The 14,830-nt window shown below is 42.7% G+C and overlaps 2 protein-coding genes across 5 annotated transcripts in view; one reads left to right on the top strand and one right to left on the bottom strand.

The window, feature by feature from the left end:
• Txndc12 (thioredoxin domain containing 12) overlaps positions 1–4,095 on the bottom strand; it is a 28,356-nt gene extending 24,261 nt beyond the window's left edge. The window contains exon 1 of the mRNA XM_021161089.2: positions 3,848–4,095. Coding sequence (XP_021016748.1) covers positions 3,848–3,938 — 91 coding nt within the window. The 5' untranslated portion in view covers positions 3,939–4,095. The remainder of the gene's footprint in view (positions 1–3,847) is intronic.
• Positions 4,096–5,056: 961 nt separating this feature from the next.
• Positions 5,057–14,830, top strand: part of Btf3l4 (basic transcription factor 3 like 4) — a 16,975-nt gene continuing 7,201 nt past the window's right edge. Inside the window, exons 1-3 of one of the 4 annotated variants that reach the window (XM_029476136.1) lie at positions 5,057–5,194; positions 8,113–8,173; positions 13,044–13,157. In XM_029476136.1, the coding sequence (XP_029331996.1) occupies positions 8,120–8,173; positions 13,044–13,157 (168 nt within the window). In that variant the 5' untranslated portion in view covers positions 5,057–5,194; positions 8,113–8,119. Of the gene's footprint in view, positions 5,556–6,525; positions 6,985–8,106; positions 8,174–13,043; positions 13,158–14,830 lie in introns of those variants that run through there. The other 3 variants (XM_021160079.2, XM_021160077.2, XM_029476135.1) reach the window with 3 other exon arrangements.

The following is a 14,830-nucleotide window of genomic DNA, read 5'->3' as shown; positions in this document are numbered from 1 at the left end:
CCTCGAACTCAGAAATCCGCCTGCCTCTGCCTCCCAAGTGCTGGGATTAAAGGCGTGCGCCACCACGCCCGGCCTCCCTTTCCTCTTGAAAGATGACTTAGACAGGTAGTTTTAAACAGCTATTCTCCTGGCCAGGGCAGCACGGAGCCTCTGCAGACAGTGCAGTTTCCTAAGGTGTTATCTGCAAGGCAGTTCATGCCATCCATCTGCAAAGGAAGCTAAAGGTTCCCACATCAACAGCTCTTTTTCCCCACCCAAGACGATATTTAAAACAGGAAAAGTCAGTTCTAAACACAGTATTTATGTCGGTGTCCAAGCTCTTCTTCCTAAAGATTGTTTTAAAGACAACAGAAAAACTCCCCAGGCTCCAGCTGGTGAAACCTAAATAAGGAAAGGTCAGATGTCAGAGCTGGCAGCCAGGCCTGAGTTAGGCAACACTGTACCTGGAAGGTAGAGTAACAGTGTAGCCAAGTGAAGTCTCTGTCAGAAGGCAGCCTTTCTACCATCTGCGCAAATGTTAAATATAGCTAACAAAAATATCTGTCTCATGAAGTGACTGTGGCTGTAAAGGGGACATGGAGCGTAAGTGTTACTGTGCCAGCTTTGAATTCCAGAGACTGAAGTCATCTATTTCTATTACAGGCGGGAGAGCACATGAATGGCCTCTTTCTAGATTCTGCATGGGAGGCCAGAGTGGTGCACTGGGTAAAGACATGGGCTGGGGATTCATCTTCCTGCTCTCGACTTACTAGTTAACTTCTAATGTTTCATTTTAAATTCTTCATCTGTGAAATGGGATGATAATAAAAATATTACCCACCTCATAGTTACTATGTATGAAAAAAATACGCAGGCAGATCAGTGCCTGGAAGCTAGCAGAGAGGAAGGAAATGCTAGCAACCATACTTCTTTCCAGGTGATGGAGTTAAGTTTCTAGTCTACTGAGAATAATGAGCGTGTTTTCGGACACTGGAATGTTAGAGCTGCGGGGCCCTTAGGACACATTCCTAGTTCAACTCTCACTCAATAAATGGTCACTAGGGAAGACCATGGCTGGCTACATGGCCTGTCCAAGATTAAAATCTAGGCCTAATAATTCCAGCCTAGTGCACACTATTCCACACCAGCGTGCTTCCTCTTCATAATGAAAACTGTAGGGGAGGGGAGGGAGGGCTACCCATTGTTTCCTCTCTGCAAACCTCCAAGGAATCTTCTAGAAAGAGCTGGAGGAGCTCTTTAGACATTTTGGAAGAAACAACACTCATCAAAATTTTCAGGACTTCCTGCCTCAGGTAGTACTTTTTACTTTTTTTAGGTGGGGCGAGTATATTTCTTATGTCCAAAGAATCTATACATAAACAACACACAAGACAAACACTTGAAATAATATTAATTCCTTTTAGAAACAAGCAAGTATTCCTCAATGGGGGAAATAATAACAATATTTCACTTACTCGATCTTTTTCAAGTGTGTGACACTTCACACGTCTTTTGCTTTTTCATTCAATTATCACAAACTAGCTCTTCCACTTGGGTTCCCTGGAACTCACAGAGATCCGCTCACCTGCTTCTACCTCCAGTCCTGGGATTCAAGGCTTCAATATATTTTGGAGTTGTTTATTAGGCAATGATGCTAATTGAATAACACAGTATTGACTGCCTGACAAAGAAATGATACACAACACTTCATAATGTTATATGCATTCAACAGTCGATTGAGCAGGGTATGTATGTTATGTGTTGAGTGTCTGAGGTAACAGTCACACCCATTTTGCAGCTGAGGAACAGAGGCAGAGAGATTAAGCTACTTGTCACAGGCATCTTGTCTGGTCACTGGCAGAATACATTGAAACTCAGCTCTGCATACACCCTAGCACTCCAGTCTCCCTCTGTACATACAGTTCTATTCTAAATACACAGCGGCCTGTTTTACAATAGGATCATCAGTATTTGGATCATTTTGACCTAATAGGACCCACTGTGCAGTTTTCAGCACTTCCTTCATAGGCAGAAATCCACATATCACCTTAGAAAAACTTCTTTCTCAAAAGAAAAAAGAAAAGAAAGAGAAAGAAAGAAAAGCTTTGCCAGGCATGGTGGCACACACCTTTAATCCTAGCACTCAGGAGGCGAGGCAGACGGATTTCTGAGTTCGAGGCCAGCCTGGTTTACAGAGTGAGTTCCAGGACAGCCAGGGCTACACAGAGAAACCCTGTCTCGAAAAAACAAAACAAAACAAAAAAGAAAGAAAGAAAAGCTTTTTCTCACCCTCCTAATTCAAGTAAATGCCAGCTCCCTTACCCTCCTCAGTCTGTACTTCCCAGTCTACCACAGTATTATATAAGCTGAAATTCTTTTATTAATCTGTCGTAGATCTATCCTATTTCACTCTCTGACTTAAATATATACCCAATGAAAGCAAGAACCTCGTTTGTCCTCTTCATTGTCATGTCTCTAGTACCCGAGTCAATGATCAAAACACGGCTGATGATCAAAAATCAATACTGAACTGAGGTGACTCATTTAATTTCCACTCAGTCTCATTGCCCACCAATGAATGTAAAAATAAAGAGCTCGAAAAACAAACAGCCAGGCAGTGGTGGCGCACGCCTTTAATCCCAGCACTCGGGAGGCAGAGGCAGGAGGATTTCTGAGTTCGAGGCCAGCCTGGTCTACAGAGTGAGTTCCAGGATAGCCAGGGCTACACAGAGAAACCCTGCCTTGAAAAACCAACCAAACAAACAAACAAACAAATAGGGTCTGGAGAAATGGACCAGTGAAAAGACGCTGTTGCTCTTCAGTGGACTCAAGTTCAGTTCCCATGTTAGAGGCAGCTCAAGACTGCCTGCACCTCCAGCTCGGGCCACACATTTACCTAAACAAACAGACAGACAGACAGACAGACAGACAGACACACACACACACACACACACACACACACACACACACACACACGGCTCCTCTAGCCTAAATGGTGAACTCAAATTCAATGGGGCTGTTTCATAAGGTGGAGAACAAGCAGAAGAGGAAAACACCCAACATCCTCTTATGGCCTAGTCATGTGTACCAGAAAACAGGTGGGCAGATACCACACTGAAACACACACACCACCAGCATCAGAAAAATCCCATACAGTAAAGGTCATAACACAAATCAGTCAAAGCAGGGCTGGAATCCATTTATAACTCAACCAGTTAGTCAATTCAGCTGCCAAAACAAACAAACAAAAAACCCAACTGATGAGGTGTTCAAGCTTAGAAATAGAGCTGGTAATACACGGAATTAGGGGTCCTTACTTCCTAACCTTCATTCATAACCACTGATCCATCGCTCTAAAGAAATCAGTTTCTTCCAACACACTAGCTGAGACACACCAAAACCAACTGTTGGTGACCTAGCAAAAGGTCTACCTTTCATTTGCTCTTTTTTCTGCATCTCCTGGGGGAATAGGGAACCGGGTCTTGGGGGATACGGGGGAATGTGGTGAGGAATCTTCAGACTCAAGCGACCACTACAGGTCACCAGCGACCCTTTTTCTTCTGGCGGGAAGGTGACGGTTCCTGGAGGCGTCCCAAGCGCCTAATATGACACATGAATGGACTCTTAAACAACCTAGTCCTAATTTAAGGGCCATATCTTCCCAAACCCAAGAATTAAGAGTGCCCTCAAGTACAACTTCCTTCTCTTAGACCCTCTCCCGGACCTGGTACTCCTGACCCCCAAGAAATCCCCAAAAGCAGTTGGGGTTAGATAAAAAGGAATCTAAAGTGGCCTAAGATACAGTGAGAAAATAAAGTGTTAAGAAGGCCCGGGGTCCGTAAAGATTACGGTAAGAATGAGGTCTGACCCTTTCCAAGCCCAGTGCGTCCGTCTGAAGAAGTGATGAGGAGCAGGAAACTGAAGCTCAGCAAACAGGTGGCACCGAAACGAAGCGACATCTCCACGGTGGTAGTTGCACAGAGCCACCGGATTGAGGGAACACAGGATTTCCAGCAGAAGCTCCGCTCTGCCCCCTTATCGCCGCTCAGCCCAACCCCTCGGATTCCCAGATTTTTTTTCTCGCCAAACACTGAAGGAAGTGATGTTAGACGGATGTGGGCGGTGCCTCGAGGGTCCGCTTTGGAATGGAGTAAGTTTAAAGGTGCAGATCACGTAGAAGGATGGGGGAGTACATCTCGAGTTTGCTTTCCCTCAGTCCTTGATCTCCAGGCTTAGAGACAGTGCCGGATGAGGTGGGCCGAATTGGTGAGGGCTGGGGAAAGGTTCGGGAAAACCGTTGTTAATTACGTGTGACCTAGCCCCTCCCTCCAATGGACCACTACACTATTCAAAATGCAAATTATTATCTTTGAGATCAGCCTATCACAACAGAGGGCTTGGAATTTCCCGCCCCCTCGCACAAATTAAAAATACTGGACAACAGCATTTCATTGTTAGATTTCTGTTTGGGATTCCAAAGAGACCCGGTAAGCCCGTTTCGCTGTGCACGCGTCTGTGTCTTGCAGGCACGCACTTTGGAGAAGCGCTGGACCCACCCACACACACACACTCGCATCCGCACGACTTCCACTCAGGCATGATGCAACCAACTGACATAAGGTCCAAGAAAACCATGCTTGGGGCCTTTTATTGCACAACTGACGAGGTAGTCCGAGGGAACTGGGACATAAGTCACCTCAAGCACGTAAAGTGTAAAGCTTCTTTCCGTTAAGTCTGTTGCTTTTTGTCTTGGGTCGAGTTACTACCTAACAAGTCAACTGCCGACTTTCCCTCCTGATGAGAGTCCATTAGAGCTCAATGCTTAGTGAAGGACATCCAAAGTGTACAACCCGAACTAGACCCCACACCACCCTTCTGTTAAGACCAAGACAAAAGGTAAGCGCAGACACAATGGGACGCCGAGGGGACCTCCGCCTCCTCCAGGAAGCAGCGCGGCCCCCGTCCCCGGCCGCCAATCAGAATAGTGAGGTGCGCGAGGCATGCTGGGCTTTGTAGTCGGGAGGCAGGCGCGCGGTTGCCGTACCCATCCCCACCTCGCCTCCCTCCCGCGGTCGAGGCGGGGCCGTGCGTCACGTGGACCTCTCCCGCCGCCGCCGCCGCCACTGCCGCCGCGGTCTTTCTCTGTCTCAGCTGAGGCAGCCATCTTGCTCTTGCCGCGTGCTGGTGTTGGAGGACCCTCCCCGCTGCAGGTGAGACCCCCGGCGGGCCCGCCACCCCACGGCCTCCGGCCGCTGCGCACGGTCTCCCCCCGCCCTCCCCTCTCGACACCCGCCGTCCGCTCCGGCTGCCACTTCCGCCGTGGCGCGGCGAGTGGGGGCGGAGGCGGCCGGCCGGGCCTGTCGGTTACGGGCGGCGCAGCTGGGGGTCGGCACCTGAGGGAAGGTCCCCAGCACCACCGCCCGCTGTGGAGGAGCCGGGCCCGGGCTCGGGCCGCTCAGGTCCAGACCCAGGAGGGTAGAACCCTCCTCGTCCCATCACTCATTATTCACAACCACAGTGTCAGACGCTTTGAGCAGCAAATCTGTTGTCATCTCTTTTGCTCCTCCCAAACTGAGGTTAGCACCCGGCCACCAAGCTCTTGGGGCCGAACTAGGTTGCAGCGCTCTTCACTTTGTAATGGAAGTGTTTGTTTACAAGTCTCTCTTAATTTTGAGACAGTTACCTATCCTTATAACCTCTTCACACTGCCTGATGATTGATCACCAGGCACAGTGTTACACAGCTGGTGAATGGCGGTTTCAACTTCCGTTCCCACGTTCTTTCATTATACCTAATTAGTGGCCCTCTGGAAGAATGGTAACAATAGTTACCAACTACTGAGTGTCGTACCTGAACTTGATAATCTATGCTTTAGCCTTCAACTCAGTAAAGTATGTGATGGTATACGTTTTTTTAATGCGGGAGAAACACAAGTACAAAGAAGCTAAATACCTTTCCAAAGCCCTAAGTGGTAAAACCTCACATAAAAAGTCAGGGCTGAAAATTCAAATTATTTTTATCTTTGTGTAAACATGATTAAAGTACCTGGATGCTTATAATTTGGGCATCCAATAAATATTGATTCATCTCTGTATACTCTTTTCGGAAGTCCTTGAGAAAAGTGCAAAAAGGATTTGTGAATATTCCACTCAGTGATCATGTGGCCCTTGAAAGTCATTTCTCCCTTTGGGACACAGAGAGGAACTTTCCAGGCCTTCCAGGCAGCTAACAATTTTGTTTATAATTTATGCCCTGCTGCACTAACAGGTATCTGAAATGACCTCACACTTGAAACAAGAATGACAGGTACATTAAAGATATTAAGTAGGGATTAAACCAGGTGACCTTTTAGGTCTCAGGCTGAGTCTAAATATCTTTTCCTATTAGAATCCTACACAGCCCAATTTACTGTTGGACAAAAGGCCATATTTCTCCTTCCCCTGCTACTTTAAGCTTCTAGGTGCCCTAAAATTATGTCTTTTCCCTAAAATACTCCTTAGGAATAAGATTTCTTAATTCTGTTATACTGACCACCTGAAATGGAATTATTCTTTCATTTACACCATAAGAAAGAGTTAATTTGGGCTTTGCTTTTGCTTCAAATAAGTCTGGACTTTTTGTCTTATCTTTCCAACTGCCAACTCTTTTCTTTAGGAATGTTACCTAAAATGCAAAATAGTCACAAAGGGCTGGTCCTGTGCTTAATTTTAATATTCTCTCCTGACCTCCTTTTTGCAAGAAATTCCTTAAGTGCTGTGTTATTTCACTGTAGCTCTTTTATGGATGTTTGAATGCAAGGTTGAGGTTTCTATCAGCACATTTCAGTCTGCTGCACAGCTAAGATTGGCACACACCTAAAAGACTGTTTGGATTCTACACACAACTCCCATGCAAAAGCTTTTACCTGCTTGACCATTGTGATACAATGTTGAACAAAGGGAGAAGCCATAGATTCTAATTTTTGTTTGTGAAATGGATTCAGCCTTACAGCTGTGATATATACAGGTCAGTTCTTTACGTTCAGCTTCTGTACAGAATGGTTAGTAATTTACATGATCTTTGAGTCTTCTTTTTTTCTTCTTTCAAATGTAAAAAACAGGATCCTTATCATCTGAATGATGCAATTACAAAGTTAGAATTAGGGAAAAAAAAGAAGTTTAATAATAGCCTATTCCCTTATTCCCTCCTTCACATCTCAGTAATGATCTGTTAAGCCACAGAACAAGTCAAACAAGACTGTTAAATTAGCTTTTGTTTTTAGTGCTTGGTATGTTCTTTTCCAAAGCAGGAGTGTCACTGTCAAGACTAGAATTCATGATTTTAGAATGTCCTTAGAATCTTCAAAGGTCAAAATTTGCATAGCTCATTTTTTTGTCTTGCCCCACTAACTTAATGTAACCATGATACAAATGTAACAAGATACTATTTGATCTTTGTCAAATAGTACAGTGAGGCATTTTACCGCTGATGCAATAATATCTTGTTGAGTGTGACATTATCAGTGCAAGGTCTAGAATGAACTGGGGTGCTGCAGAATCAGTGAGTATTTGGAAATCTGGTAGCTTCCCACTATTAACACATCTGACCTTGAATAGAGGACGTGACTTGTTTGCTGACAGCCTGACAACTCCATTATTCAATTTCTTCTTTGCCTAGCCTTTTTTGTGTGTGCCATACTTATTCTTTAAAAGAAATACAGAGTGTGATTCCAGAGAAAATGATCTATTTGAAGGTTTTGCTAATAACATTTGGTAACTGTTCTCTGCTGTGAAAGTCTCTGCAAGAAAAAGCCTGCTTTCCTGAAGAGATTTCATAATTGGTTAGGTTTTTCTGAATGCCAGAGAGCTGAGTCATGTGTTAAAGAATGAATCTTTAAATAGGCAACTTTGAATCCCATTCATTTGCTATTTGTATATTTGACTCTCATGTGGTATTTAATTTTTTTTAAAAGTTGGTTTGTGGAGCTAGAACAAGTTACCACTATTTATTAAGAATAGAGACGGTATTGATATGACCTTGATGTTAGTGGATATTATATTAACTCAGTGAAGCAAAATTCTTGTTTGTATAAATGATTTTTTAACTTGGTAAAGCAGTGAATTTAACAAATCTGTTTTCCTCCCCTAGATTTAACAACAGCATGAATCAAGAAAAGTTAGCCAAACTTCAAGCTCAGGTCCGGATAGGGGGCAAGGTGAGTGTGGTGTAAAACAAACTAGTAGGAGAACATGTGATTGCCTGATAGTATCACTTCTGTGTACGGTGGTCCTTCAGTCCAGAATCTTTTCAGTGATTAAAACCAGACCACATTGCTGTGTGATGGGAATTTGTCTAGATCTAAAGCAGGTAACTAGAAGATGCTTCTCTCCGATGGTGCCATGAAAATGGACCCCTTAGTTTGAATCCTCAACTTTTTATTTTGTGTGTGTGTGTCTTTGTGTGTATAAATATATGTGGGCATTTGAGCATATGAAAGTGTACATGCATGTGGAGGCCCATGGGTGATGTGGGCTGGAGTTTTTCTCATTCATTCTCCATGTTATATATCAAGACAGAATCTCTTGCCAGCTGCTTCGTAGGGTTTCCTGTTTTCCATTTCCCACATGCAGGGATTGTTTTCCCTTTATTTGTGGTCCAAGGCTCAAGGAGAATACTGTATGTACCCTCATCTTTGCACACTGCAATATTTGCAAGAAGAGAAAGAACAATACTTACTTCATACATGGATCGATATGTAGAAAAGGCAGAGAGGACAATATATAACAGGTTTTATCCATGCTTTTAATTGATCATAACCACAGATCTTGAGCATAAACATAGAGGGAGAAGGGAAGAAGTGACTAGTACTTTTTTTTTTTTTTTAAGATTTACTTATTGTTATATGTAAGTACACTGTAGCTGTCTTCAGACACACCAGAAGAGGGTGTCAGATCTCATTACGGATGGTTGTGAGCCACCATGTGGTTGCTGGGATTTGAACTCAGGACCTTTGGAAGAGCAGTCAGTGCTCTTAACAGCTGAGCCATCTCACCAGCCCCACTAGTACTTTTTCTCTGATAAAGTTGGATGATGTCAGTTAATATTAACACAGGGATAGCCACAATGGTCACATTGTAGCACATGTTACAAAACATGTAGTTTTGTAACAACTAGGTAAGACCTGGAAGGGACTGATGACTCCATCACAATTACATTTATTTATCTATTTAGTGTGTGTGTATGTGCATTGATATGTATATATATACACGTGTATGCTTATGGACACATGGCATGTGTGTGGGTCATAAGTAAGCATTATATATCTTCTGTTGCTTAATACCATATATATATATATGTATATGTATGTATATATATATAAAATATGAATTATATATATATGTAATGTGTGCATGCACACACACACAGATCTGAGCACAGTTTGCAGGAGTCAGTTCTCTCCTTCCACCATGTGGGTTCTGGGGATTGAACTAAAGTTAACAGGCTTTAATTTGCTGAGCCATCTCACCAGTCCCACCTTTTTTTTTTTTGAGATGGTTTTTCACTGAACCTAAAGCTTGCTAATTTAGTTAGACTGGCTGGTGAGTGAACTTCTAAAATCCTCTGTCTCCACCTTTCAGCTTGGTTACAGGTGTACACTGCCGTCCTTAATTTTTATGTTGGTTGCCCATATTCAGTTCCTTAGGTTTGGCACAAGTACTTGATTTACTGAGTCATATCCTCAGTCCCATAATTATCTATTTTTAATGTAGTGGTTGGTACATGCATAAATTTATCTACTGTTAACTGAATACTTAGTTTGTACCAGGCATAGTAAATAATACCACGCCCGGCACGTTTCTTGCTTTTGACATTGACATAGCTCAGCATAGAAGAGAGTCATGCTCATAAGTACAATGAAGAATAGCAAGTATTGTAATGAAGAACAAAGTGTTTAATTTAGGAGAGTCATGCTGGGACTTAAAGGATAAATAAGAATCTAATCACTAGACCAGCAAATGAAAGAGCTAGTGAGAGCTAGGCTAAAATAGGGGGTATCACTTGCCTCTGTGCCTTCGCACATAGAGTGCTGAGAGAGATTAGAGCTTGACACTGCTAGCTTTAGTTTGGTATGGCTAGTTTAGAGTATACAATGGATAGAGAGAAAGTTAGCGATGAGGTGACCAGTCGTTTGGGCTCCATCATACTTTTTATATGCCATTCCAAGGAGCTCAGGATTTTATCCATACGCAGTGGACAACTTTTATTTATTTATTTTGTTTTTTCAAGACAGGGTTTCTCTGTGTAGCCCTGGCTGTCCTGGAACTCACTCTGTAGACCAGGCTGGTCTCGAACTCAGAAATCCGTCTGCCTCTGCCTCCCGAGTGCTGGGATTAAAGTGCCAGGACAGCCAGGGCTACACAGAGAAACCCTGTCTCGAAAAACCAAAAAAAAAAAAAAAAAAAAAAAAAAAGGTGTGGGCCACCATGTTGTTGCTGGGAATTGAACTCAGGACCTTTGGAAGAACAGTCAGTGCTCTTAACCACTGAGCCATCTCTCCAGCCCCCACCCACATGGACAGGGTTTTGCAGGCTCTCTGAGTTTGAGGCCAGCTTCACCATTTTAGAACTGGTTGCAATGTGAAAAATGGGATGAAATGGGATCAAATAGAGAACAGTCTAGAAGCTGTTGCTTACAGCATGGTACACAAATTTAGGGGTTGGACTGACATAATTTAATGAAAGATGGGTGTGGGGAGATGAAGGGCATAGAGAAGAATTGAGGGTTTCCCAGGCTCTTATTTAATGTGGGACTGTGGTGTTAACCAAGTATAAAATCTAGAAGATAAGGAACTCGTATTTGTGGACTGTAAGATCTATAGACATGTTGAACTTTTTGGGTTTTGGGGGGAGTATAGGAGGGAACAGTCTCTAAAGTCCATGTTGCTCAGGAATTGATATGTTGACTAGACTGGCTTCAACCTTTTTTTTTTTTTTTTTTTTTNGGGTTTTGGGGGGAGTATAGGAGGGAACAGTCTCTAAAGTCCATGTTGCTCAGGAATTGATATGTTGACTAGACTGGCTTCAACCTTTTTTTTTTCTTGTTAGCCCTGGAAGAGCAGCCGGTGCTTTCATCCACTGAGCTGCTCTCCAGATGTTTTGTTTTGTTTTGTTTTTTTTTTTTTTTTGAGTCAGTGTTTCTCTGTGTAACAGCTCTGGCTGTCCTGGACTCACTTTGTAGACCAGGTCGGCCTTGAACTCACTAAAATCTGCCTGCCTCTGCCTCCCAAGTGCTGGGATTAAAGGCGTACGCCACCACTGCCCGGCTTTAGCCTCAAACTTTTAAACAATCTTGCCTCTGCATTTTTGCATGCTGGGATTATAGGTAACTTAGTTGAAGTACTCTTTCTATAGAGTAGCTCTGCATGGTGGCACACCCTGTAATCACAGCACACTGAATTACAGACTGCCTCACTAGATAACAAGACGCTGTCTCAAAACAAAAATGTAGAGCAAGCAACTAAGCTAGCCCTGAGTTAGGAATGCTTCACAAGTAAATGCCCATCTCTGTGAAGAATGATCTGTTACAACTGAGTGTCAGCAGAGCCTTTGCAACCAGAGCTTTTTTCTCCCGCTGGGATTGCTAAGAGAGAACCCAGCTTTCTTCTGGAAGTCCCGGAGGACCTCTGCAGGAGCTATTAAGAGACAAAGACCCTGTTTGCTTTCGGTCACTCTTTCTTTCAGAAACTTAGGCTTTTGGTAGTATTTCAGCTCTGATGTTGGCTACATTTTTTTTTTTAAAACTGACCCAGAAAATTAATCCATTATTTTAAATATTTTTTAATGGAAAATGTATTTTTCTGAATATATTTTGTGTATGTGACTGTGCCTGCTGGTATCATCAGGGGCCAGAAGAGGGCATTGGGACCCTGAAGCTGGAGTTATGGGCAATTGTGGGTTTCCTGACTGGGTGCTAGGATTTGAAGAGTAACAAGTGCTCTTAACCACTGAGCAATATCTCCACTGCTGAGTTTCTAGTTATCAGTAGAGAAATTAACTTTTTCTGACTTAGTAAATGGTTATAATTCTTAACTTTAGGCCAAAATTCTGACTTATCATCATATATCACATCTAACCCATCAAGTTATTTCTGTCTCGTGACATTCTGACCATCCTCAGGCACTACCACAGCTCTCATCTCTCACCGCATTTGTGCACTAGCCCCTGACTGGTCTCATAGCCTCCAGGTCCAGTTTTCATGTAGCAACCTTAGATGGGAGTAAACAGGTCAAATGAACTGTCAGTAGCTTCCTGTTATAATGAGAGTAAGTGAGATTCTAATCTACACGGTGTGGCCCTTGTGTGCCTGTCTGATTTCATTTCCTTCTCCCTTCCTCTTTATTCATTCTGCTCTGGCCACATGGGCACCCCTCTCTGTCTAGAAGAGCAGTTTACAAGTTCCGTCTTGTTTGGTTCTGCTTGGATCTTTCCTTCCTGATCGTGGGTCTCATTTCTAGGAAGACAGTGCTTTGTTCTTTTACCATTTTGTTTTGTTTTGTTTGTTTCTTATCTTTACCCTGTTTGAAATGATCTATTTAAGTACTTGGTGACATTTTTTTAAATTATAATATAGGATTGTAAGTAAAATCTTGATGTTCTCATTTCTAGATTCTTAGACTCTGGAGAACTCAGTAATAGGAATTTAATTCTCAATATGTAGTAGTTCCTGAGATTTCAGACCATCCTTAGACTTTATTGGCAGGGGCTGTCAGGGATTCTATGAAAGTATACAATGCTAGAAAGTTGTTATTAAGCATACTAAATGGCCTTAGAGTTATACAGTCTGTTCAATTAACAAACAGGATTTTGAAACAGAATTTACTGGAATGATAAAATCTAGACATTAAAAAGGAGTAATAACTGACAACTGCCCTTTAGTTGTTGGCTGAATATCTCAACTCTGTGGTCTTGTTAATCACTGCTATTTGGTTAGTTTTCTCCATGTGAAGTTTAGATTGTGGCCAGGAGGATGTGGTTGCTGTAGCCAGTTGTTATGCTTAGTAACACCTCTGTCTGATTATTTTCCAGGGTACAGCTCGCAGGAAGAAGAAGGTGGTACATAGGACAGCTACTGCTGATGACAAAAAGCTTCAGAGTTCACTAAAGAAACTGGCTGTGAACAATATAGCTGGTATTGAAGAGGTATGAACACTTGGAAACCCAGATCATAGAGAACTAGCACACGCACAGGTCTTCTGACTTTTCACATTAATTCCTGGCTTGGAAGACTAGTGCTTCATGTACATGTCTTTGAAAGAATGTAGTGGTTGAGTTTACTTAGGGTGAAATTACTTTAGTAGGCAGTTAGGGCATTTCTTCACACTCTCAGGCTTAAGTATTTGCCTGCATGACAGTTATGAAACTGCTCTTGAACTTCAGTATAAAGTAAGATTTCTTTTTCTGTTTGCTTTGTTTCTATGGGCCACTCTGTATGCTGGACTGGCCTCTGACTTGTGATCTTGCCTCCTTAGTGTTGGTATTTAACAGAGTATGTGGCCTGGTGCCTAGCAAGCTCTTATTTCTAATGATGTAGAAGTAAAGCCCAATTTTTTTTTCAAGTGAGACTTTTATTTTTACCATAAATTCATCTTTCTGTATTAGTCTTTCTGTACTATAAAGTCTCTATTATGTCATCCAAAAACATCTAGCAGTAGTTTTCTGTGGACTTGATTCCCTCCCTGTCTTTATTCCTTATTTTTATTATTTATTTTGGTATCTTCAAGACAGTGTCTCACTATGTAGCCCTGGCTGTCCTAGAAGTCACTCTGTAGCCCAGGCTGGCCTCCCAAGTGCTGGGGTTAAAGGCATGCTTTATTTGTAAGCCATTGTCTCACTGGATAGTTGCCTGTCCCTCTCCAGTGCATTCAGCTGGTTGGATATACTACTCTTTCCAAAAGATAACGTTTAAAAGTCTATTGTTTTCTCATTGCTATGACAAAATACTTGACCAAAGTGTCTTGAAGGAAGGGTTTATTTGGCTCCTGGTTTGAGAGTGCAGTCCATCATGGTGGGGAAGGCCTAGGTAGGATCATGAGGCCCAGGCCATATTGACTGGGTCTCGCTGTAGCTTTGGCTGGCCTGGAACTTACTATGTAGACCAGGCTAGTCTTGAACTCAGAGATCTCCCTACCTCTGCTTCCAGAATGCTGGATTTAAGGCATGTAATATCCCACCTGGCTATCACTGAGGTTCTAATAATATGATGATCCCAAAGACAAGGCATGACGTGGCAGAGTGCTCCACATGCATGAACATGCAAATGACCCAATTAGCTTCCTTTAAATCTACCTTCACGATCAGTATTGATAAAATCATAGAAAATGTACAACATATGTACTTTCTCCTTTCTGCTTGAGGTGACAGCATTCTTAGATAAAAATTAGGCTGTAATTTGCATAACTAATTTCAAGTTTTTTCTGAGCTGTTGAAAGCTTTTATATATTGTCCTTTAAAATATGTATTTATTCATGATGGAGAGCTGGTGATGTGTGGAGATGAAAGGAAATTTTTTGAAAGTTGGTAATTGTCTACTATGTGGGTCCTAGGAGTCTTACTCAGGTCACTAGACTTGGCAGCAAGCACCTTTAGCTGATGAGCTATCTTACTGGCTCCAGAGCTTTTATAATTTGCATTGACCTAAAATTTCAGAGAAGCTGGGTGTGGTGACACATGCCTTTAATCTCAACACTTGGTGGGGTAGGGGAGAGCAGAGACAAGTAGATCCCTGACTTTGAGGCTTGCCTGGTCTTTAGAGTTAGTCCCAAGGCAGCAGGGACTACACAGAGAAATCCTATCTTGAAAAAAAAAAAAAAAAA

Source organism: Mus caroli, chromosome 4 (genome assembly GCF_900094665.2).
Source record: "Mus caroli chromosome 4, CAROLI_EIJ_v1.1, whole genome shotgun sequence".
NCBI lineage: Eukaryota > Metazoa > Chordata > Mammalia > Rodentia > Muridae > Mus > Mus caroli.
The sequence above is the reverse complement of the archived record's forward strand: the minus strand, read 5'-3'. Positions and strand labels throughout refer to the sequence as shown.